Here is a 26,621-nt window from a genome sequence, read left to right as displayed (position 1 = left end):
ATCCTCCTGTTCTACCCTCTTTTCCTACTTTATTTTTGTTCAGCTGTTTTCTGTCCTGGAAAGACACAAGACACCAATAAGAACAAGCTTTGTTCCTTTCCACATTGGTTTAGGAGAGATGGAAATGGGTGTGATGGCAGACATAATAATTACAAGTGTCAGGACTTCATGGAAATTTTGACTGATGCCAAAGTCCTATTCATTCCTTCAGTTAGGAAATAATTGTTTCTTTTTGTAATACACTGTACTATAATAATACTGTATTATGTTAGGGAATGTGAAGAGAAATAAAATGTGGATCTCACTTTCTTGCATTCTATGTACAAAGTCTGCAGCAGTCATATTTACAGAAGTAGTACTCTAGGATTTCCCCCCCCCCATTTTATTTATTTATTTAAAGATGGGAGTCTCTCTCTGTTGCCCAGGCTAGAAGGCAGTGGCGTGATCTCTGCTCACTCCAACCTCTGGCTCCCAGGTTCAAGCATTTCTCCTGCCTCAGCCTCTGTAGTAGCTAGGACTACAGGTGTACACCACCACTGCTGGCTAATTTTTCTATTTTTAGTAGAGACCGGGTTTCACCATGTTGGTTAGGCTGGTCTCGAACTGCTGACCTCATGATCTGCCCACCTCGGCCTCCCAAAGTGCTGGGATTACAGGCGTAAGCCACCACACCCGGCCTTTCTCCCATTTATAAACTGCATGAGTCAAATTGTGAATCTTTGAGGATTAAATTTAAGATTTACAGTGAGAGAATACATGCCGACTATTTTCTAGGCCAAAGCTGTCCTTAAGATTTAGAGTAAATACATAACTAGAGCTCCACCTGAGGCTGTGAGTCAGCCAACTCAAAAGCATTCACACCTGACCTCCTTCATCTCCTCACCTAGCTTTAATTTCAGAATGAACTTTTTCAACTTCTATGTTTCCCAATCCATCAAAATCTACTTTAATTTTAAACTCCTATTACTCTATTAAAACCGTTTTCTTGAAGAGTGACCTTGTCAAATCCAACTTCCAGTCCCATTCTCTTTAGTCACTCCCTACTATACATCCCCACTCATCCCCACTGTGTCTTTGCATTTCACTCTTTTGGTTGATACTCCACTGCTATGATTCTCCGACCTCTGGCTGGTTCCCTTTGACTTCTTAATAAAGGAGGGTTTTCTCCTTCTACCAAACTTTTAGAGAAAGACTCAGCAATCCCATTACTGGGTATATATCCAAAGGATTATAAATCGTTCTATTATAAGGACACATGCACATGAATGTTCACTGCAGCACTGTTTACAATAGCAAAGACTTGGAACCAACCCAAATGCCCATCGATGATATACTGGATAGGGAAAATGTGGCACATGTACACTATGGAATACTATGCAGCCATAAAAATCAATGAGTTCGTGTCCTTTGTAGGGACATGGATGAACATGGAAACCATCATTCTCAGCAAACTGACACAAGAACAGAGAATCAAATACTGCATGTTCTCACTCATAGAAGGGTGTTGAACAGTGAGAACACATGGGCACAGGGAGGGAAGCATCACACACTTGGGTCTGTGGGGGGCATATAGGAGAGGGACAGTGGGAGGTGGGGAGTTGGGGAGGGATAACATGGGGAGAAATGCCAGATATAGGTAATAGGGATGAAGGCAGCAAACCACATTGCCATGTATGTACCTATGCAACAATCTTACATGTTCTTCACATGTACCCCAAAACCTAAAATGCAATTAAAAAAAAGCCATCACCCCAAGCTTCTCTTAGATATTTTGTTCTTGTCTACATACTTTCTCACCAATCCCAGGTTTCAACCATCATCTTGCTGTGGTTAACTCTTGAAAATTATATCTGTAATTAGAGTCCCAAGCTCTCTGGCTAGTTCCTGGTTCAGTTTTTTTTTTTTTTTTTTTTCCCTGGCCTAGATTATTTCCCTGATTGGTTAATCTCTCTCCTCTCCATGACATCCATTTCTCCCTCCTGTTGGTTATTACTGATTAGAATGTCATCATCCCTCTCAAAAACCTTAAATTACTCCAGGTCACTATTCAAACTCCTCATTTTGCCATTTTTAACCTCACTTCTTACTCTCTCATCTATCTCCATTTGTACTATGTTTTATGCCTTAGTGACATCTTTGCACCAATAAAGCACATTCACACTTCTTGCATTTGTTCATGTCCAGAATTTACCAAAATACCCTTCCTCTCCATCTTTACTTGTCCACATCTCATCTGTTAAGGTCTAGCTCAAGAGTCATTTTCTTAAAAACTATTAAGGAAGTAATCACTTCTCCAAGTCTACAAAACACATATTATCTCTAATGATGACAGCTATTTTATGCCCTGAGCTGGTTTTTTTTTTTCCTGCTAAAATTTGTCTTTGCAAACATTTCTTTCTGTCAAGCTGAACAGAAAGCACTTTATGGGTAAAGGTTTTGCTTTCAGTTTATACCCTCTGTAACTCCCAACAATGCTTATTCAAATATAGAGCTCAATCAGTACGAGTAAATAGGCTAAACACCCTGGCGCCTAGCACATATTAATACTTAGTATATATATGTTTAATCAGTAATTGGATGGGTAGATGAATAAATTGTATCCAATAAACTAAATTATAATATGGCAAAATATTTGAATAATTTTTTGAAATATTATGTTTTGGTGGTACTTCAAGTTTGTTAATATAATTAGCAGATGACTAATTTGTAGGTTTAATATAAGTGGGCATACAAAATAGGGTCAACTAAGGACAAAATAGAACAAATATATAGATATTTTATTTCTTCCCCCCAACTCCCAAATCATAAGATATATAAAGAAATAAATAAGAGAACACCAATGATAAAATACAGAAGGAAAGAACATATTGTCTTTTAAGAAACAAAAAACAACATGAAAGGACATAGAAGCATTGTAAACCCAGGATAATTACCAGGAACTAGCATTGTAGATGTGAGTTCTGGAGTTTCCAAGAAATCCACATTACTTCTTTGAAATGTCTTGCTATAATTTGTCTGAAGGTGGCTGTATAAATAATTACAGGTTAAGGCTATGCATTTTTATATACAATCTTCCTGAGTACAGCAGAGATCAAATTCAATCAAGATGGCAAGGTTTGGGATAATATTTTGGCTGTCGGGGTGTTTAAAAAATAGGATAGATAAGAAGGCAGACTGTATAGTCTACATTTCTAGAGAATAAAAAGAAATTTAAAAAACTATCTGAAAGTGTAGGCCTGGAAGCACAGAGTTGAACCGTATTCCTCTATGGCTTAAATACTGTTGGTGTCATTTTGCCTTCATTATAGCACAGAGTGCCTTCAAAATTGCCATAGAAATAAAATGTTTAGGTGAAATATGAATCAACTGAATTTCCAGGTATTCTATTACTTCCATAACCATATTTAACACCTTAAACATGGACTTAATTAGAGAGCTATATTCTCTGTACCATTTTAAACTGTCAGGAATTGTTTATATTCTCTCAGATGAGCAAATATTTCCTTCATTCCATTTTAAAATTATATGTTTGTTTTATGTTAGTAATTAATTTCAAAGACGCTGATTTCTTTTGAATTTTTGACAATGTCCTGAATTTCCACTTTAGTGTTAAATATCAGTGTTAAAAGATATTTAAAAGGTGCTAGGCTGTGATGATTCTAAAAATTAGATGTAGTTTTATTGTAAAATAAAATAACTGCACAGACAGTCTTATGAAAAATTAGGAGGTAAAGCTTTTTTTCTTCATCTCCCTTTTGTGCATCCTTTGTCTCCACCCCTACCACTACCCTCACCAGCTTTAGAAACCCATAGCCCCTATCTATATCTTCTTATCTGAAAACATCAGTAAAATGGTAAGACTCAAAGTCGGATCATTACCAAAAGTATTTGTGCTTCAAGAAAGAAGTGGTTTCTAAGCCATGAAATACATTTTTAAAAGTGTGTAGAATTCAGGGTAATGGGCAAATGGGACAGGTTTTAAGGTAAGGTAAAAAAGAACAGAGCTTTCCTACAAATCCTAAAATTATATCATGTATATTGCCACCTTCCTGACTTCACATAAAATCAGGCTTGCTCACAACTTACCTATTCCACACACTACTATTCTCCCAGAACTCATAGATCATGTAGCGAGATTCATTTGAAAGCTTTTGTGTAGAAATACTGAAATGGAAAATAAAAGGCATAATTAGCTATGGGAAATTAAACATGCAAGCTAATTTTTCTAATCTTTATATGTAGTGTGAAACAATCTTATCCATTAATATAGGAAACAATCTAAGGTGCCTGCATGAAAATCAAACAGGTTTGTCAAAAATTTATTTGTTCAATATGTCTGTTTGGCATAAGTTTTTTTTTTTTTTTTTTTTTCCCCCCAGTTTTCTGGGTTTGCATCATGAAAATAGTCTCAGTATATGGCAAACATCACAAATGTAACTTGTAAAATTTTATTCATTTATTGAAAAAGGTTTATTGAGCATCTGTTGTTCTAGGCCCAGAAAAATGTGAGTGCATGCTAGCTGCCTTTGCCCTCAAATGTGCTCTTAGGATTGCCCCGGTCAACCACCATAGCTCTGCCAAATTCTCAGCCTTAACAACATTCTTGAATTGACAGTTTTTGTGTGGGGTCCTGCTCTAGGCCATTTGAGCCACTTAGACCATACTACTATACAACTGACTCCTAGTTTGCCAATACCTAATGGTTCTCTCCCTTTTTCTCCTTTCTCTATCTCTGAATCCCTCTTTCTCTAACCACTCAACATTGTCTCTGGATTAAGTTTGAGAGTCCACATGCTGGCCATAATTGCAAGGGTTGTTTGTTTTCTTTTTAAATTTATTTTCCAATTTGCAGGAGATAAATTTGTTTCTTCCAGTCCTTCAAATAGCCTGAAGGAGGAAAAAGCCTATATAATATGTTTTGAAGGAATGAAGAAAGCAGGCTGGCTGAAAACACAGGTTGAGGTGACTGCAAATTTAATCCTGTAGCAATGAGGAGCCACTGAAGAACTTAAAGCAGGGAAAGTGACGTGGCTACAGCTGTATTTTAAAAGATTCTTCTGATGACAGAGTGGGTATTGTAAGGAGGGTAGTCATACAAAGCATAAACAACAGCTAGAAAGGTAGTGAAATAGCATAAGTGAGAAGTGATGAAGACCCAAATTAATGTTGAAACAAAGGAATACAGACAGATTCATAAACTTGAGTGGGAGACAAAAATAAAGATGCCTTTAAAAACTTAATAATAAAAGTACAGATTGTTCAGCCTAATGGGTCATAATATAAAGCAAAACAAGGGGTCAGAAAAACAATACGGCTTTTGGGTTAATAGAGAACAAAGAACTTACCAGTAAAATAGTTAATGTAGATTTAGGATTTACCTAAGTGTGACCAGCAGGTGGCAGTAACTACACACAGACATTTTAGTTTTTTTTCTTTCGGTCTGCTTGTAAATAGTGTTTTTTCAGAGTTGTTTATCTAGTTTGGTTCATTAAGGTATGGTGCGGCAAATATTGTTTTTAGCTAACTTCAGATTTTCGAGAGAAAGGTTTACTATAGAATCATAAGAATTGAATAGAATGTGGAATTTGTGATTTTCTAATCCCAGGAGTTCCTGATTATGCTCTTTGGTAGTTCACTAAAATCCCAGAAATGATGTGCAAATTAATATGCATATATATGTTTTCCTAGGAAGAGAATCTATAGCTTCCATCATAGTCTGAAAGGGATATGTAATCCTCAAACATAACCTTGAACAGTATACTGGACAAATTACAATTCATATCTGTTTTCTTTAGGCTAAAGTTTAAAATACTCAGCCTTGTGTTTCAGGCTCTTCATCAACTGCTTCCTGAAAGAAAAGTAATTCATTTGTATACTTATTACATTAAAAGCCCACTTATCCTGCTATTTGAACCTTTCATTTTCCAGACCAGCCATAAGACCGTAAGATAATAAATTAATAAAATTTTATCATAATGCTCAAGCTTTTAAAGGAGTAAAAAGGATATCATAGCATGAAATGGTAGTAGTTTAAAGTATAGCCCAACAGTACTTCCACCATTTACCGTTTGTTAGCTGTGCCACCTTGATCCCAATACTCAACCTCGGTTTTCTTATCTGTGAAATGGTGATAACAATACTGTGAGAATTAAAGTGCCACTGCACTCCAGCCTGGGTGACAAAGCAAGACTTTGTTTCAAAAAAAAAAAGTTACCTGTAGAATTCTTAACCCAGTACTTGGCTGTGTGTGTGTGTGTGTGTGTGTGTGTGTGTGTGTGTGTGTAATTAGTTGTTAGCCCAATAGCTAAAAGGAAAATATCACTTTCATTGGGTGAGTAGCTATGAAAGCTAAGCTGTAATAGTGTCAAAGCTAAGAAGCATGACAGAAATAAAAGGAATGGGGTGAGAGGAAAACCAGAAAAGAAATGGAGGGAAATGTACGTATCTATTAAAGCAATAAGAAGCAGGAAGATAATAAATATAAGTACTAATAGTGATTTAAGCATTTTCCATAGATAAGCCATTTTACCTTAACAGCAGCTAACACTGACCATTGTCTCCCCAAATATGACTCTCCCCTTACTAAGATGACTCTGCCACTGTTCAATATTTGCAACACACCCAATGTACCAATCAGTGTTGGACTGAGAATATCCTGATAATCTTACTCCTCTCTGCTGGATGTTTGTTTCCTAACCTTCCTGGTGGCCAAGAATGACCATGTGACATGAATTCCGGTCAATGAGATGCAAGGGGAAGTATGCTGGGCAACATGGTGAAACCCCATCTGTACAAAATTTTAAAAAATTAGGCAGACATGGTGGCACATGCCGGTGGCCCCAGCTGTTCTGATGGCTGAGGTGGAGGGTCGCTTGAGTCCAAGAAATTGAGATTACAGTGAGCCATGATTGTGCCACTGCACTGAGCAATAGCGCAAGATCCTGTCTCAAAAAATAAATAAGAAAATAGGTGCAAAATACCTAATGTTGTTAGCCCTTACTAATATCTATTTTATTTTATGGCAGTTTTTTGTGCTTAACCATGGTGATACTGAGCTAAACATCGTGGGAGAAGAAGCTACAGAACCTCTGACATTCACAGAGCTTTATTTTCTCAGCCAAGCACTAGGCAATTGTGCTGGACACATTGGAGCATGACTGATAGCATTAGTGGCATTTGATAGAGGTAGAAAATTGAATTTGACTAACTGGTAAACTGAAAAATTGAATGTAGATAGGCACACTGGCATAACATCTATACCATATATATATTCTATATGGGTGCAATGATTCTCTGATGCTCATTCTATCTGATATAGTCTACATTTTGATAATTCCAGTAAAAGAAAGAAATTAGCTGAAAAATCAGCAATAAGAAATGAACAAAGAACTGTACAAAACAAACCAGTCTTGGAAAGGAATAGGAGAGGCTGAGAATATATCTTACAGGAAAAGGATACTCTCCCCTCTACTTCACAGCAGGAGCCGTTGGAGCAATTTATTGTGGTTTTTGAGAGAACAGAGTGCAGCAGGCAGCACAAATCTATACACTCTCTCACTCTCCCACAGTCTGTTTCTCTGGGGCTGTTTTAATAGCTTGAGGTTATTTTCCCAACACCCATTAAAGCAGTATTTCTGAACCTAAAAAATAAACCTGTGTGTCCTTTTTATAAATATGAAATTTCTAATCCCTAGAGATTGTAATACACTGAAATGGACCTTATCTTCTCTATATCCTCACTAAAAACAGTTTACTGAGCTCTACTTTGGGAACTTTACACTGAGGAAGGGGTATATGTAGGTTCTCTTTGCTTGTTTTTGTTTTTTGTTTTTTGTTTTGAGACAGAGTCTCGCTCTGTTGCCTAGGCTGGAGTGCAGTGGCACGATCTCGATTCACTGCAACCTCCGCCTCCCAGGTTCAATAGATTGTCCTGCCTCAGCCTCCTGAGTAGCTGGGATTACAGGTACATGCCACCATGCTTGGCTAATTTTTGTATTTTTAGTAGAGACAGGGTTTCACCATGTTGGTCAGACTGGTCCTGAACTCCTGACCTTGTGATCCACCTGCCTCGGCCTCCCAAAATGCTGTGATTACAGGTGTAAGCCACTGCACCCGGCCCTCTTTGCATTTTTAAATATTCAATTTTCAAATGAGTACGCTCTTAAAAACTACACATATTCCCACATTTGCAAATCTGTCTTGATTCACTGAAGTAAAAAGGACTAAAATGGCATTTTGATTTGTGATCTTCTGAGTCTGGAGTGAAGTAGAATAATAAAAATAATAATGTAAACACAACATTTCCTGTGTTCTTGTTATGAAGGGACTACTGTAAGATGATGAGCTGTTAGTGGCACTGAGGAAGTACTGTACTCATACTCTAGAGAGGAGGTGAGCCACCCAGACAACCAGGAAACAATAGTAAACACAATAGTGACACCAGCTCACGTCTTTAGTAGATGGGAGGCATTGTGCTGAGCACTGCATATAAACTGTCTCACTTAATCCTCCTAAACATCTCATGAGGCTCTTGAAGCTCAGGCTTAGAGCCACTGAGGGTCTTTCTCAAAACTACAAAGCTAGTAAAGTCCCATGTTTATTTCCAGAACCAGACATTTTAGCTAGAGAAATATTCTACTGGGATATGAATAAAATATAATTAATTAATCAACGAGAGGAAAAGCAAAACACCCAGAGACATGAAGTATCTGTTTATGCGTGTGCGCACGCACACACACACACTCTTCTAACAACCTTCCCAAAGCAATATTTGAAGAGCATTATGAAATACAGTTTAAACAAGCTCACAAGACAGACTTAGCCTTGATTGTGGAAGTTTTCTACCTAGGCTCTGAACTTGAGGCAGTGCATGCGCTGGCAGAGACTTGCAGCTGGTTGTACATTTCTTAGAGGAAGAGTAGCCAAGTCTAAGGCACAGTGGTAGGAACGAACAGATTATACTGGAAATTCTAGCTGTTCATCATCATCAAGGCAGAGTGTTTAGATGAGGGAGAACACATCATAATAATGATATGGATTCCTAGGTCTGTCAGTAGGATTAAATATAGAGTCAGGAAAAACATCTAGCATTTGATAAGATACTCATTAGAGAGTTACTGTAGGTTCTCAGTTAAAGGAATTATCTGATAACTGTCTCTGGAAAATTATTATAGTAGCCGTTTATTGGACTGGTTGGAGTGGAAAAACTAAAGATGAGAAAACAGTATATTTTAGTAGCTTGAGATATTTGAAGCCTGAGCTGGGTGGTGCCCATGGAAAGAGGAAAGAAAAGATTTGTTGCTGCTTCATTTTCTTTTAATAACTAAGGCCTGAAATCATGACTTCAGGGATGCCTGCAATTTCATAATGGCTGAAATGGTCATTAGGCCACAGGGCATGGTGCCAAGGGAACAATCACAGCTAGATGTCCTAGAGTTGGTGCCTGATCTACCAGAGATGATTTTAAATCAGTGTGTGGGCTGCCTGGATGCAAAAGGGAATTTCAACTTATTTGAAATTCAGTCTCCTCATTTGAGTTGTTCTCTCCATTTTGTTTTGCTTGGTGCCCCTAATGACCAAACGACACAGGGCCCAAAGATTAAAGAAAAAACATCCAGTTAAAGGCAGCAAGCGACATCACCAGATAGAATGCTCTGTATAACTTAATGTATGAATTCACAAATATCTGTCTTCTAGACCCCCAGTCTTGTCTAAAGTGGGAAATGCCTTCACTGCATTCCCGGGCTGTTAAAGGTCTCAGGTGCAGGAGTAGGAGCGCTTACCGCAAGCATCCATTTTGGGAGGAAGCGCTCTCCACGTAGTGTTTCAGAGCAAGTTGGAATTCTTCCAGGTCCTCTTCTATCACAGACATCTGCCGCTGCACAAGCATGATGTGCTGCCGAGGAAGGGGTGAGGGTCACTGCATTGGCTGTCACAGAGCCTGGTTTAAGCTGACTCCTACTGCCCATCCCATACCTCCTCAAAAAAACAAATGATTGTCATCCAAAAATATGACCAAGGAAGGTCCAGACTATTCCAAGTATAAAATTGCATAAAGGCTGTAATCTAGGCAGGATATTTTCCTTGCCTCTAGTCACAAAAGCTAAACAAAGTGTTCTTTACAATGACATGTTTCCCCTTTAAAAGCAGTGATTCTCAATGAGAATAACACGAGGAGTTTTAAAATTATCTTTATATAAAAATTTCTGGGAGTGGGGCCCAGGCATTGGTATTTTTAAAACCTCCCTAAGTGTCTCTAATGTGCAGCCAGAGCTGGGATCACTTCCCTATAGCCACTTACCACTTTTTGAAGAGAAGTCCTATTGTGGATTATACAGCTCCAACTTCTTGGATATTTTGTGATATTAGACATGACAATCATTACAAACAACCAGATTTCAAAAAAAATGAGTAACTCATGCATTTCCAAAGGTACTTCAAATATTACAGTGTTGTCAAACACATTAACTACTTAAACAGGCCCTGTTCAAAAGATAATAGCATCAGATGGTGCTTGTTTTTAATGGATCACACTGGATTGGATGCCGACTGTTGCCTGTAACAAATCCTATCAGCATTATAGCGATTGTAGTTTCAAGACTTCCCTCAAGATCGGCCTGTGGGCTTCTCATGGAATTTTAGATCTCAACATTATGTCTTTTCAAGAATTGGTAGTGAAAGTATAAAAGTGCAGATGAGAGTAAGGATTGGCATGAATCATAAAAGTGCAAAAACAAAAACAAAACACAGCAAAGTAAGGATGATCTAGAATATGAGAAAAATAACTTCCACAGTAATACCAGCTATGCAGCATGAGAGCTAGAATTAAACCTCTGCTCTACTGTTTTCTGTTTTCTAATCCAATGAGTTTCTATTTCATGTTAATAGCTATTATTTGTTGAACAATTATATTGTAGAGACTTAGGTATTTAGTCTATTCAACAAATATTCCTACTTTTGTTGGACTAACCAAAGCACATGGTTTTAATATTAGTAACTAAGTAGAGTTAAAATTTAATTTTTACCAAAATAACAATGGATATGTCCTTTTCACAAAAATCTGCAGGGACCTCTTGGACATTTGTGATTACTGACTTATATAATTTGGAAAGCTCATGGGCTTTCCTAATGAGATGTATAAATACATCTACCTATTCCATCATAATTCTTTTTGTCTAAAGGCAATTATTACATGATCAAGTGGGATGGATTACAAAAATAAAAAGAACCCTTCACTATGCCCCTGAAACCATGCCCTTTGAAATTTGACTTTTTAGCTTCTCTCATCAAGACATGGATTCTATCCCCCACCCCGCCCCCGACCTTGGATCTGGGATGGCTTTCTAATTTGCTCTGGCCAATAAACATGGCAGAACTGACAGTGTACCAGTTTCAAATTTAGGGCCCAAGAGGCCTGTGGATTTCCACTCTTTCTCTTGGATCCCTGAGATTACCACGTGCTACATCAGCGGCCAGCAAACATTCTCTGTAAATGGACAAATAGTAAGTATTTTAGGCTTTGTGTGCCACATGGCTCCTGTTGCAGTTAGTCAACTCTGCTATTGTTATGTGAAAGCAGCCACAGCCCACACATAAACAAATTAGTGTGGCTGTGTTAAAATAAAATTTTATGAACAAAAACAAGAGGTATGCTTTAGTTTGCCAACCCCTATATTAGGGGATTAAAAACCACATAGAGCACAGCTGAGCTTCTTGATGAGAAAGCTCAGCCAAGATCAGCAAAGCTGACATGCAGCTTACTGCAGACACAAGGAGCCCATTTGAGACCATAAGAACCAGCCAGTTGAACCCAGCCTAAATTGCCTGCCTGCAAAATTGTGGTTATTGTGTTAAGCCATCGAATTTGGGGGTGGTTTATTATGTAGCAATAGCTAACTGATTTATTCACTTATGTACATTGATGTATAAATTGGAAAAATTGAGTTCTTGGCTTCCTAGATTGGGTTGCAATGTCCAACTTTGCAACCCAAACCAGACATATACTTTCCCCCTCCTTTCCTAAGATATTTGCACAAAGAAATTCATTTAAAGAGGCCCAGATAATCTGCCAACGTTTGATGACTATTGTGGAGCTTTTTAAATAATGGTTAAAGTAGATTTTCTGAAATCCAAAGAAAACACAAATTTTCTGTGCTGGACAGGTCAAGACAAGTTGTAGGATATGGGGTTTGGGAGAGGTGGAACTGGAGTCCTACTATCTTGTTAATATTTCTATGTGTCTCTTGTGTCAAATACACAGCCTGAAAGCTTACTAAAATGTGGGATCCCAAGACAGAGTTAGCTCAGAGCATTCTTCCAGGGTTGAATATTCTTTCATGATGCTACATTTTTGTTTCTCTATTATAGATGTAGTAGTATATTAGTTATCATTTATCTTATAGGAATTTTGTTACAATTTCCATTGTAACAAGATATGGCTGGATATTTGGAATGTCTTGGACTAAATAGTGCTGTGTAAATATGAAAAGCCAATCTCAGTTCATAAGATAGTATTTGCCAGTGATATTAGATTATGTTCCATCAGCCTTTGAGTTCTTGGAACATTTCAAAAAATGTCATCGTTTTTAGTCTTAGGACAGAGACACATGTTTTAAATATAACCTATTTTTTCATGTTACTTGGTTCTATTTACTACATTTACAGTTATGTTCCAAGTATGTCTTCAGAGATACCATAGTCTTTCTTGTATGCTCTCATTGACTCTCTTAACAGTCATGGTAGAACAAGACTTATCTTTTGATAGTCCCTGTTATATTACCTGACAATAGCCCCAAAGCCTTAGGAATGTATGGAAGAATGGATTGACTTCACAAGACAGTATCCGTTGGTTTTATATGAGTGTAGAAAGGCAGAAAAAGATACTAGGTTTGTAGACTCATTGTATGATAAGCTATTTTAGTGTATTATAACAACAATGTGCTGAAGAAAAGTTTGAGTTTTTGAAAAGCATAAGAATATACTCATATGTTGTTTAAAATTATCATGACTTTTTGAAAACTTTTGAATGAAGAAAATATCTGGAAAGTGATCATCTTATTGCACTACTCTTTTGGTAAGAAGTGCCATACAGGCGCATCTTTATAATATGCTTGTTATAAATCATTTGGAACATTTAAATATTTCTATCTAGCACTTTAGTGTTCTTTTAGTACAGTGTTAGAAACATTCTATGTAGTAAGAGATATATATTTTTTTAGAAAAATTTCTATTTATTTTTTATGACTTCATCTTAAATATTATGACCTTTTGGAAGCATTCCTTGGTCTCCTAAATTGAGTTGTGCCCCCTTATTGTGCAAATCTATACTTTCCTATAATAATCCTCATCACATTGTATTGTAAATTCTGTATAATTTCCTCCTAGCTTATAATATTCACCACTTTATTTCAGATGCCTCTCTCCAGGCCTGGAACATAGTTGGTGATCAAGTTATTTGTGGAACGAACACATTAAAGATGTTTTTGCTCTTAGCCATTGACTAATCTTACAATCCCCTTAATAAACTTCATTTATTCCAGAATAGGATTTGAGGTGGCCCTGGAAACTCAACAGCACTGCGCAATTGTTAGCTGCTCTTTCATCTGTCTCCTTCACCCTGTCCTCTTTTTCCTTTCTTCCTTCTCCTTCAAGAGCAGGGATATAAAGTAAGAAGAATTAGCTTCATTTTTCCTATGTGGCCTTTAACAAGTTGCTTAATCCTTTCTCAGTTTGTCTCTTAATAACATAAAATTAGAATAATGGTACTTATATTAGAGTTTTGGGGAGAATTAAATAGAATAGTGTATATAAGGATCCTTCCCATGACAGGTACTCAATAAGTGTTACATCTCTTACTCTGGGCTGAGAAAAAAAATGGACTGAAGAAATTATATCCTAGATTCATCATTATGTAATGGCTCATTGCCCAGAAAACTAGATATGACAGTTGCTAGGGTTCAGGACTTTTGCTGTGTTCTTAAACAAGCCTGCCAGACAATCTGCTCTGCTCTCGTAGGGAATCTCATGAAACAATCATCCATTCATCCACAACCCTGCTAGCAAACAGCAGTTGTACTTTACAGGCTAGAAATCCAGTAAACACTAGGGCTGAAAATGTCAGAGCATGCTGATGAGCATAGGTCTGGGGTTGAACTGCAGCGGTTCAGCTATGGTAGGTAAACTCCTTTAAACCTTGATTTCTTCATTAACAAAATGAGTCTGAGGATAGCACTACCTCATCTGGCTATTGTGAGGATTAAGTGAGTAATGTGTGTGTTTAGTACAACACTTGGTACAAAGCAAAGGATCAGTAAAGATTAGCATTTCAAAAACCAAGTGTAATACAAATTTATTCTTTGCTTTCTGTCATAAAATTTATTTTTCCAAGTTTTCATGCATTCACTAATGAAAAAGGAAAAATACCTCTCTACTCAATGAATTATAAAACTGGTTTTGGGCATCAGGATAAATCATTTAACACATGGTAGGATACAGTTATGAGCACTAGCTGTGAAATAACAGTGAAAAATAATTTTAGTCATTCTGAATATAGGAGGTTTTATAGGAACTTATAGTAATGCACTTACTACCATTAATACAAAATACAACTTTTAATGACAAATATCTTATTGTTACTTCTGAAAAGACAAACCAGTTTAAATCTTTACTATATGTCTATTCCCAAAGAGCATAATTATTATAACTGTATATATGGTTGGAAATAGGGAATATCCTTTCCTGCTTTCAAACAATATTGAAAGCTGAATGACCTTGTGCAGTTTTATTTGTTTAAAGTACTTCTATGCACAACTGAATTAGTAATGTTGTGTATGTTGATCTTTTAAAATTGGCATTGGCATTGGTGGCTCAGGGACCTGAAAATGGAATAGCTGCCTCCTTTCACAAACAATCCTTAGAGAATTTTTCTTTCTCATAGCCAGAGAGAAAAAATAATCTCATATTAGAAAATTATTTAAGAATAGACAACTATCTCTCATAACATTAGAAAAGTTATATTTGCTTTTCCTTTGACTGGAGTATAGTTTTTCCTATATGCAAACTTATGAGAAGGTAACGGATGCATGATCACAAGGTTAACAATTCCTGTTGCCTCTGGGACTGCACAAACCCACTATTCTTATTATATATGCTCAACACCACTCTCCTCCCACTTTCCCATGAAAGCCTACCATTTTAAAATGTTGGGTTCTTGATGAATTAACATAGATTACAGCCTTGTCTCTGGAGGGATAAAAACACTAGACATACAGTGACAGATACACCTTATTGGAAGAAAGTATTCATAACTATAGGATTCTAACAGTGCCAGCTATGATTAAGCTTTTCTGAGAATCCCACAAAGCTTCCTCTGAAGAATCCCTTTGGATTATGAATTTGGACAGATAGGCAGGAGCCTTATACACAGATGGGTCTCACCTTCCTCTATCATGTAGTCAGTGCTTGTGCACATTCAGAGATGAAAGATTATTTCCTATCTTTGTTTCATATAAATGTGACCGATTCTTCAATATCTGCAAAGTGTATAATACATTTAAGGTATTAAAAATGATTTTTCTCCTAGTTACTCAAGATTTTAAAATCCAAATTTCCACTAAATGTAAATGTAAACATCCAATTTCCTGAAACAGAATGTGCTATATATGTTTGCCTCAACATAAGGGTAAATAATAAAGCATGGGATGTAATGCTTTTAATTATTTACTAACTTGTTTTTGTTGCATTTTAATGTACCTTTTAGTATCCCTTTGTCCATTTTTCTTCTGTTTCAAAAAGTGCTGCCACTCCGAATGGACGTCTTATACCTAGGGATACAAATGTTCCCTTTTCTCTAAAAATCTATTTATTCTTTGAAAAATTATTTCTGAGCATTTTTAGTTTACCCGGCCCTAGGCTAAATGCTGGAAATATAATAATGAACAGAACCTGGTTTCAACTCAGGTATATCCAGTATTCAAAATAGTAGGATTTACAACTTAAATGTTGCCCTTCTCTACCAGTCATATTTCTTCAATTATTCAATAATTCATTGATTTATACATGTATATGATGCTCATTTTACACATATTACATGCCAAGTACTGTCATAAAAGCCGTGAAGTAGTTATTAGGTTTACATAAATCACAATGAAGAAGGCACTATTTAACCATATAAAATGAAATACGACTAGTTTTTTGATTTTTCATTAAGATAATGACTAATTTTTGAAGAAATTATGTTTTTATAGAATATATTTCTAACATTTTTACCTGATAAAAAATACTTACAGATTTAGTATTCCCTTCAATAATTTCTTCTTCCAGTGGTTCAAGTTTGAGGTCCTTCAATAAGAGAAAGAAATGTCAGAAAAAAATAAAAATTACATCATTTAAAAAAATGCCATATATTCAAATCATAGTTCTTTCATCGCTAATATTGAACCAAAAGAACATGATTATTTGAAAGATTAAATAATTCTGATTTTTAAAAACTAAGCTGTTCTGATAAAGACTCTGTACTCGTTTATCAATTGTAAGAAGCTGTTTTAGATGTGTTCGATGTATTGCTTTAAATTTACTTCCTGGATGCCATTAGAGAGCAAAGTGGAAGAGATACATTAAAACAGGGAGCAAAAGGATAGGAAGGCAAACAAAAGAAAAGGAAAAAGTTAGAATGACTAAGCTAACAGTCTGATTTATTTTACTATGAGTATTGCCACATTTCTATATTTCTTGGGACATTATTATGAACATTAGTCTATTACAATACATTTACACCTTAGTGCTCATTTTCTTTATTAAATAGAAAGTAAATTTATTTTATTTTATTTTTAAAGATGGGGTTTCACCATGATGGCCAGGCTGGTCTTGAACTCTTGACCTCAGGTGATCCACCCACCTCAGCCTCCCAAAGTGCTAGGATTATAGGCGTGAGCCACTGCGCCCGGCTGAAAGTAAATTAAAGAGTAATGAAAATACAATTAATATTTGCTAAAAGTGAGTAACTCTTATAAAGATCTTGAAGTCTTAAATTTTTTTTTATTTCCATACGTTTTTGGTGAACCGGAAGTATTTGGTTATACAAGTACTTGAGTGGTGGTTTGTGAGATTTTGGTGCACCCATCACCCAAGCACTATACACTGAACCCAATTTGTAGTCTTTTATCCATCTCTTCCCTCCCAACCTTTTCTCCTGAGTCCCCAAAGTCTATTGTGTCATTCTTACGCCTTTCCATCCTCATAGCTTAGCGCCCACTTATGAGTGAGAACGTACAGTGTTTGGTTTTCCATTCCTGACTTACTTCACTTGGAATAATAATCTCCAGTCCCATCCAGGTTACTGCAAAGGCCATTAATTCATTCCTTTTTATGACTGAGTAGTATTCCATCACATAGATATACCATAATCTATCTACTCATCGATTGATGGGCATTTGGATTGGTTCCATATTTTTGCAATTGCAAATTGTGCTGCTATAAACATGTGTGTGAAAGTATCTTTTTTGTATAATTATTTCTTTTCCTCTAGGTAGATACCCAGTAGTGGGATTGCTGGATCAAACGGTGGTTTTACTTTTAGTTCTTTAAGGAATTTCCACACTATTTTCCATAGTAGTTTTACTAGTTTACATTCCCACCAGAAATGTAGAAGTGTGCCCTGTTAACCACTTCCATACCAACATCTATTATTTTTTTATTTTTTGATTATGGCTATTCTTGCAGGAATTAGGTAGTATCACATTATGGTTTTGATTTACATTTCCCTGATCGTTGGTGATGCTGAGCATTTTTTCATGTTTGTTAGCCCTTTGTATATCTTCTTTTGAGAATTAAGACCTTAATGTCTCCTGTGATGACCAATGAATAATGGTAATGTCCCCAGTGAAACCAAGTGCTTCATCTCTCAGAATTTCATTCTGTGAATGGCTATCCTAGCATTGTTTCCAATGAGGATTATGTAGAATAACTCTTCAAATAGATAAGAAGTGAAAACTGTAAAAAGCCAGACTATCTGAAATAACATATGCCTGTTGATAATAGAGCTATGTCATTCTAGCTGTGCTGTTCTCTTGTGGTGGAACTTTTGGCAAGGTATTTAACTTCTGTGGAATTCACTTTCCCTGCTTTGCTGTAAATTCTCTATCTCTATGGCTTTACATAGCTGGCTTCTTGTTTTTCACATCTCACCTTATTAGAATATCACCTTATTAGGGAGACCTTCTCAGACCACTCATGTGGAGTATTCAACCACCTATCTGCATTATATTGCTCTACTTTTTCTTTACAGCACTTTCCATTATCTGAAATTATCTTGTTTCTAGATTTGTTTTCTTATCTGTCTCTTCAAAGACCAAGGATATTCTTTTGATCACTGCTATATTTCCACTGCTGGAATAGTACCTGACACACAGTAAGTACTCAATAAATGTTGAATAAATGAATGACTGAATGAATGCCCTGTCCAAATCATAGTTTTTCCATGAAGGCAAAATTATATGTAATGCATATAGATGTGAATTGAAAACTAAAAAGTACTCCACAGGTAGAAACTGTAACCTAGTAACCTCTTTGACCACTATTTCCCTGACACTAACTAAGGTACAATTTGCAGTTCTACATTCCGTGATCTAAGATACAGAAGACTTAAAACAAGTTGTATGAGTATTACATCCTGAATTATATCCTTTCAAGTGAGAATGTCCTGTGATCTGATGATACACTGAGGACTTAATGAATGAAGAGCTTTCATTGTTGTCCTTGTTGTTATTTTGTTAAACATTAAAGGTGTTTTGTTTTGTTTTGAGAGTGAGTTTCACTCTTTTGCCCAGGCTGGAGTGAAGTGGCACTATCTCAGCTCACTGCAACCTCTACCTCCTGGGTAAGAGTGATTCTCCTGCCTCAGCCTCCCAAGTAGATGGGATTACAGGCGTGCACCACTACACCCGGCTAATTTTTGTACTTTTAGTAAAGAGACAGTTTCACCGTGGTGTCCAGGCTGGTCTTGAACTCCTGACCTCAGGTGATCTACTTGCCTCAGCCTCCCAAAGTGCTGGGATTACAGGCATGAGCCACTGCACCCGGCCATTAAAGGTGTTTTCTACAGGGATTAAGCAAAACACAAGACATAACTCAGTATATCCCCGTGAACACTTATGGAGTCTGAAATGGATACCAGGAATACCTGAAGAAACTTATAGAAATTGCTGTGTTACATTCCCCTGTATGCATGGAATAGGGCTTGGTTTCACTGCAGGAAGAATTTATCATAAATACTTAATAGAGAGAAAACATATGTTCCACTGCAGGTACACTTCCTTTTAATGGGAAGATCAAACCTAGTGTTAACAACTACAGGAGACAAGGTACTTAGCAGTGAAATGACGTGCACTCAGCCACTGTTTGGCAATTGGGTAGTTTTTCCTCTAAAAACCTCATCAGCACGGTGCAGAATAAGATGTGGAAAACTGAACTTGCACTGCTTCTCCATTCATTAAGACAGCTCACACTGAGCTCCACACAGCTGGAGCCCCATGCTGAAAACCATCACATTGTACTTTTAGCAAACCTCTTAGATACTGTCCTCAAAACGAAACCCTTTTATAGGAAGGGAGGCAGAAAAAGTCTAGGATAAAAAGAAATGTGACAAAACTTTGATTTAAAGTTAGAAAAAATGCATGAACTAAGTTTGAGCCATTCCTTTAAAAATAACTATAAAAATTTCAGATATCAAATAAAGACAGTTTTGTCCAAAATTTCAAAACCACTTTAAAAAGAGGTATTTGTGTTCTTTAAATGAATCTGAACTTATTTAACAACGGAATCCTTATGTTTCAATAAGCTTTAGTTTTCAAGTAGAGGTCCTGGATTTGGCTTTCCAATATTGGAAAACTAATTTTCACAGCCACTATTTTTCCTACAAATCTTTTAGTTTCAGCACACATATCAATAAAATAAGAAAGGAGGAAAGTTGATTTGCATGAAGCTAGTAGTTTAGGTACTTGCTTCAGTAAGTGGTCAATATAAATTTAACAAATAAAGACACCATTGCAGAGGGACAACAACTCTACAGGGCTGTTTCCCCTTGACATGGCTCTTCTTGCACAGAATCTCCCTTTTCAGAGCCCTTACCCACCCTCAGGACTTGAGGAAAGAAAACATAACTTGAGAGTTCATCTTTGTGGAGATAAGTCTAAAGACCTTAACCTGTTGGCCTGACTTCCCTCCTGCTAACATCTAACTAGCTATTTCTGCCTAAGTGTTCCACTGCGCCTTCAAATTCACACATCAAAAAAACTAGTTCACCTTCTCACCTTATCTCACAAATTATCTCTCACATGTTTCTTCCTTTTCTCTTAATGCTATAATTAATTGTTTCGGAAACACAGGCTCCTATCCTCAGATTCTTATTTGAGCTCCGCCTGCCCTTAACCCATTCAATAGTGCTATTAATTTCACTTCAATTGTTTCAAATCTACCATTTTCTTCTGACTTATCAGATTAATACAGGCCCATCTCTTATCATACCTGACTTCACTGGGTTCAGTTGCACAAACCTGCTCTTCAGTGCCATTGTCTGAGCTGGCTGTAGTGTCTCTGAGCCTCATTTTTCTTGTTTTAATCCATTTTTCATTTGTTTTCATCCATTTTTCATTTGTTTTCATTCACTTTGCATCTTGCTGCCCAATTTCCTATCTAAAGGATTTTTTTGGTTTGTCACTTATCTGTTAAAAAATAATAAATGCCTTCTGTTGTTTCCTGGACCAAGTCCAAATTCCTTAGACTATTATTTGAGGCTGTCCATAAACCTCATTTGTTATGATTTCCTTACATGAAAGACTATCAACCAGGCTGATCTACTGAACCTTGCTCATGCCATCACCTTACCTGAATGCCCTTTCCAGCTGCCCTCTATTTACTAAAATTTTACTTCTCCATAGCAAATATTAGTTTCCTTGTTAGTTAGCTGATCAGCGTTTATTCCAACTTTAATGACAATATATTTTCTTTTCATTGAATTATTTCTTCTTCTTTCTATACTGTGCTCTGGGATTGTTATCAAGACTTTTTCCCCTCCCCTATCTAGGAGGTCAGCAATGCAACCCTACCATGACCAACCAGACTCTTCTTCTGGGAAGCAGAATTTTGAACAGAAAGCCAGCAGACTGGAAATGGCAGAAACTCATTTATTCCAGTGGAGATAACTTGAGAGACTGTTGAGTATTTCTTGCTATCTAGTTCTCTAGGGTTATCTTGTCTCCTGACTTCTCCTAATTCAGATCTTTGGACTATCTGTTGATTCTGTGAGTGCTTCCATATTCTTCCAGAAAACTCTTTTTTTTAATTAGAGAAATGATTTCTGTTGTTTGCAATAACATTTTTAATTAAGTCACCATTTTTAAAGCACCATTTGAACTCTTCCTGTCACACAAAGTCCTTCCTGAGCACCCCAGGTCACAGTGATCAACCCATGAGGTGAACACGGAGAGATTTTGACATTTGCTCCATTCCTTTAGCATGTCTTGGTTAGTCACCAAATATTTACTGACCATCAACTATGAATTTCATTCTGTGCTACCAACTATTTTTTTAAAATAATCTGTTAACTCTCTCTCTCTTTAGGAGTATAGCTTGGTTGTATAAGTAGATAATGGTTTTCTTCAAAGTCAGTGCTGTCACAAACATAAATGTTTCTTCCTTGGTGCCTGATATGTGCAGAAAACATTTTCTTACTGATTGACAAAAGTTGTCTCTCCCATCAAAGATGTTTAAGGAGAATATCACTATAATATCAGGACTATTTGGTACTAACTAAATAAATAAAAATACAATAATTAGGAACATAAAATATAGTTATAAAGAACTCTTCCTCATATTCTAACTTGCTTGCTTAGATAGTTTTAGTACCGAAACCATCAGTTAATGTGCTAATTTCCAGAAGTTGAATGTGGAATCTCATCTTTTGGTAGATAGCACTGCCATTTTCCTGAATTAATTTGAAAGATTCCTAAGACTTCAACCATCTTATCCCTAAGAACTGTCATTAGCATCATTCAAGCACACTGTCACCTAGTTCATTTGAAAACCTAAGAGCCAGGCAGTACAGTTAGATTTATTTAACTCTCAACTCCACATCCTATTTTAAATATAATGGGGGTAGGAGGTTGGAGGAGAATTAATGTAAGCTTCTGTATTTAACAACAACAACAAAACCTAAATTACCAAACAGCCATTCATAGAATCATTGCAATCCTGTCTGTTATTCTATCTATGGGGCAGCCATGGATAAGAAGCAATGAGGAATATTGGGTCAGAATATCTTGATAACTGGAAGAAAGAATAACGAAAATAAAGCACCTACCTTCTTTTCCAGTCTATCAATTAATTTCTGGAGTCTATTTATCTGGGTCATCCACTGGTTGTCTTCTTCTAATAAGCCTGGGGTCGGGGGAATCATGAGGGCAATATGTTAAACTTTAGACAGAGGAGAAATGCTTGGTTATCTCAGAGCTTTTCTTCAACCCTGAAGGAAGGATGCAGTGTCACTGACTGGTCATTTTTTTAAATGTATTCATGAGCGTTTTCTAAGTTATTGATTTCCATAAATCCATGCATCCCAGGGGTTCACTTCCACAGGCCTGTTTTTTATGTAATTGCCTGTCCGGCCTTTACAAAGACCCTGCTGAGATCTTTGAAAGATCTTTGAAAAGATCCTGCTGAGCCATTTATAAAACCCCATAATGTAGTTGGTTTTCTTTTGCAAAAAGGAAAGCATCAATCAACAATTCTAAACTTACTTGTAGGGGAGTGGCAAGAGCCAGTGAAACCATACCCCTGACCATGGCAAGGTGTAAACTGCTACAACCAAAAAGAAGCATAAGGGCAAGATAGTTGCTCCTTTCCCAGGAACTAACTTGAGTATACATACATGGCTCTATAATCATGGCATAGTGATTACAAGTACAGGCTGGAGCCTGTTGATCTATAGTCACATATATGATATATACATACATTTGTATACATAGGCATGTAGTGTATGTGTGTGTGTGTGTGTGTGTGTGTGTGTGTGTGTGTGTGTATTTAGTACCATGTTAAATATTATAGAAGTTCTGCTACTACAATTGTTTTTATTAACATTATTATGCAAAGGGAAGAGTTATGGTCTGAGCTCATGCACAAACATCCTGGCATGTTTGTTTATACTGATTGAAGCTTAATAAAAATGTTTTTATAGGCATTTGCTGAAATAGTATTGTTTAATATTTCTTGAAATCAGGATGTGATTGAATTCAAGACTATAAAGCCTTGCATTAGCTTTGAATGCAATAGAGACAAGACCTAAATTATAAAGGGACAATCATGTCCTCAGAATTTACTTCTCCACCTGCCTTCTTGGAGGAATCACCTTTCAAAGCCCACCAAATTATGATGTAAAAATGAGCATTGGCACTGCTGCAAAGAAGTGGCTTCAAAAAAAAAGAAAGGGGCTGATTAGAGAAAATATTATACATGTATTAATAAAATTTATGTTTTTTAAATTCTAATACAATATTTTTAATCTGGGTTATTCCCAAAATAATTTAAGGTTGCTGTCACATCAAAGACCCAAGGAAAGATATTTTGTTCTATTTTCTAAATGGTTAAAATGGAAAGAACCATCTATATTTTGTTTCAGGAGCTTAGCATTATTATTTTCTAGTTTCATGTGGTAGATTGTATTATTTTTCCTAATTCTTCCCTTTCTTCATGCTATGGAAGTATCTGTATATACCCTTGCACCACAACTTTGCAGTATCTCCTATTATAATGGATGAAGCACATTTCCCTCCCCATTGTTTCTGTGCTTGACATGTGACTCGTTTAGCCAATGGAGAGGTAGCAGACAAGATGCACACAGTACATAAAACATGTACTTTTAATATGCATGTATAATTCTGGGCTGGCTGCATGTGCTTCTGACATCCACCAGGAGAAGAAAATGTTCCAGTTGTTGCTTATTCCAGAAGGAGGCTACATGAGAAGTGGAGCTGAAAAGCTACATACAGCCTGAAACCACATTCAGCTGAAATTGCCCAAATCACCAACCGTAGACTCATGAGAGAGAAAAACAAGTATCCACAAGTGTAACCATCAAGATTTTAAAAGTCACATCACAATAAAAATGGGCTAATACTTCATATGACTTTGGACAAATCACTTAAGTTCCCAGGCTTGTTTCCTTACCTGTGAAATGGAGAAATAGGGAAATTAACATCAACCTTATAAGGTGTCAAGATAAAATAAGGCTTTATTCATGAAAATGCTCTGAAATCTTTCAAGTACAATTGGTAAAAATATAGGATGTAGTTTATACCTTGATTTGCATTAGATATTTAAAAACTCATTTGTGTTAAAATGATATGTTCAAGTGACATGTATATATGCATGCTTTATAAAAATTACTCAAATATTTAGCAACATGAGTTTGCATATTTCAAATTGATTTTAAAAGGGTTATAAGTGACTCAGTTAGAATTTAATAACCTAACAGTTATGTGTATGGTTTAGCCCAATAAATCCAACATCATATTACAAACTTCAAAAACACCAGCTATGACTAATCCTATCATGCAAACAAGGATCCTTTTCCTAAATGAACTTACAATATGTTTAGGGAGGCTTGGAGACCTAGAGGATATTTGTAGAGCCCCTTTATTTCAAGATGATGGGGAGTCAGTCGTACAGAAATCACGTCTTTTAGATATTAGTGGATGGAGATACTGCCTTCCCTATTTACCATCTCTCTGTGTGCTTTCCAGGCACAACTGTTAGGATTTTGACAGTGCTGATGGTTAGGCTCACCACTCTAGTTCTTCATACCCTTTGCCCTTCACTGCTTCTGTCTTGAACTTACTTGGTATAAGGAAAGTGTTCCATTACTATTGTCTTATCTGTTGTTTGTTAAAATAATCAATTGGAAAACGCAAGATAAATTGACTTTGACAAAGAAAAACAATGAAGGATAAGTTACCTTGACCACTGACATTAAACTGAGGGCTGTTTGGGGAGAAGCTGTTGTGTCTCTGGACTCGGCGGCTTGATCGTTTTCCAGGCCATTGAATTGACAGGACTTCTGGCTTGGCTGGCCCTTGCCTTGAATAACAGATATAACATTTAACCTTAATGTTAGTGCTTCAGTCTCTTCCCTCTTCCCTCAAGGAACAGATCTTCATATGTCAGTCACAAAGGTTTTCTAGTGCAGTGAAATAAAAACATATGAGAATGACTGCTTGTAAACACTCTAGAAACCCAACATAATTTGGTACTACAGTATGTGAACCTAAGGAAGAGAATTCTGACCTTGCTTTATTCTTAAAACTTTGAGTAAAAATTGTAATTTAAGGTCGACTTTTTTCCTTCGTTGGTCAACTTTCGATGGAAAAACATTTATGTATATGCAACTATTGTATTTTGTTTAGTTTGAAAACACAGAGTTTTTTTCTATAATTCAGTTTTTAAATTTGGATCAACGCTATACATCCATATATTTTTAGCAGTTAAATAATTCTGTAAATCTTATTTCAACAAATAGAAGCTCCCTCCTTTCACTCCCATATCATATTTCCACTCCTCTTTCAAAAAGGCACACTTTTTAGCAGGTGTTTACTTCCATATCAATATATATTATGATATGAAAGTTATATATGTTAAAGTATATGTTATATACAGTATGTTATGTACTATGTACAGTATATGTTATATATTGATATGAAAGTAAATACCTGCTAAATTATCAGTATATAACATGCTTAAATTGCTATGCCTTTAATTTTTAGTTTTAGGCTTTATCTATTAAATTTGCAATATGGAAAGCTCAGGCCAATGATATACAAATGGAAATGCTATAAGGAATTTCCAGGAAGGCTGCTTAAAGGTACAGATTCAGCTAGAAGGGAGCCCTTTTGTCTTTCCTTCATCTTCTTTCCTGGTTGAAATGTGAACATAGTAGCTGGATCTCCAACAAACATCTTGGAGTATGAGGCAAACCTGAGACTAGTTTGTTATATTAATATGTACTTAATACATGAAAAAGACAGAAAGTCTATGATAAATCTGTAAGGACATGATATTTAAGCTGCCTCCAACAAGATTTCTTTATAGGAGATATAATCTTTTCTGTGTAAGATATAATTCTTCTGTGTTTAAGACAAACCTAAGATTAATTTACTCATTATCTATCAGCTTCATTATCTATCAGCTAGGGAAGATTCCTTTATCCTTTCTCCTGTGTTGGATGACCTCTGATACCCCTTTACTAGATTTCATTTTTTTTTTCTTAGTTGACACCTTTGTTTTGGTGGAAAATATCCCCTAATTGCTTCATAAGAAATGGTGCCTGGCCAAGTGTGGTGGCTCATGCCTGTAATCCCAGCACTTTAGGAAGCCAAGGTTGGCAGATCACAAGGTCAGGCGTTAGAGACAAGCCTGGCCAATATGGACTCTACTAAAAATACAAAAATTAGCCAGTCGTGGTAGCAGGCACCTGTAGTCCCAGCTACTCAGGAGGCTGAGACAGGAGAATCTCTTGAACCTGGGAGGCAGAGGTTGCAGTTAGCCAAGATCGCACCACCTCACTGCACCCTGGGCGA

The 26,621-nt window shown here is 36.4% G+C and overlaps 1 protein-coding gene across 1 annotated transcript in view; it reads right to left on the bottom strand.

Moving 5' to 3' along the window:
• Nucleotides 1-26,621, bottom strand: part of NECAB1 (N-terminal EF-hand calcium binding protein 1) — a 154,627-nt gene that overhangs the window by 2,384 nt on the left and 125,622 nt on the right. The window contains exons 7-12 of the mRNA XM_017538065.2: nucleotides 25,004-25,125; nucleotides 22,355-22,431; nucleotides 16,285-16,338; nucleotides 9,783-9,895; nucleotides 4,087-4,164; nucleotides 2,934-3,025 (exon numbers count right to left, since the gene is read on the bottom strand). Of these exons, the coding sequence (XP_017393554.1) occupies nucleotides 2,934-3,025; nucleotides 4,087-4,164; nucleotides 9,783-9,895; nucleotides 16,285-16,338; nucleotides 22,355-22,431; nucleotides 25,004-25,125 (536 nt within the window). The remainder of the gene's footprint in view (nucleotides 1-2,933; nucleotides 3,026-4,086; nucleotides 4,165-9,782; nucleotides 9,896-16,284; nucleotides 16,339-22,354; nucleotides 22,432-25,003; nucleotides 25,126-26,621) is intronic.

This window comes from Cebus imitator, unplaced genomic scaffold (assembly GCF_001604975.1).
Source record: "Cebus imitator isolate Cc_AM_T3 unplaced genomic scaffold, Cebus_imitator-1.0 Scaffold109, whole genome shotgun sequence".
NCBI lineage: Eukaryota > Metazoa > Chordata > Mammalia > Primates > Cebidae > Cebus > Cebus imitator.
The sequence above is the reverse complement of the archived record's forward strand: the minus strand, read 5'-3'. Positions and strand labels throughout refer to the sequence as shown.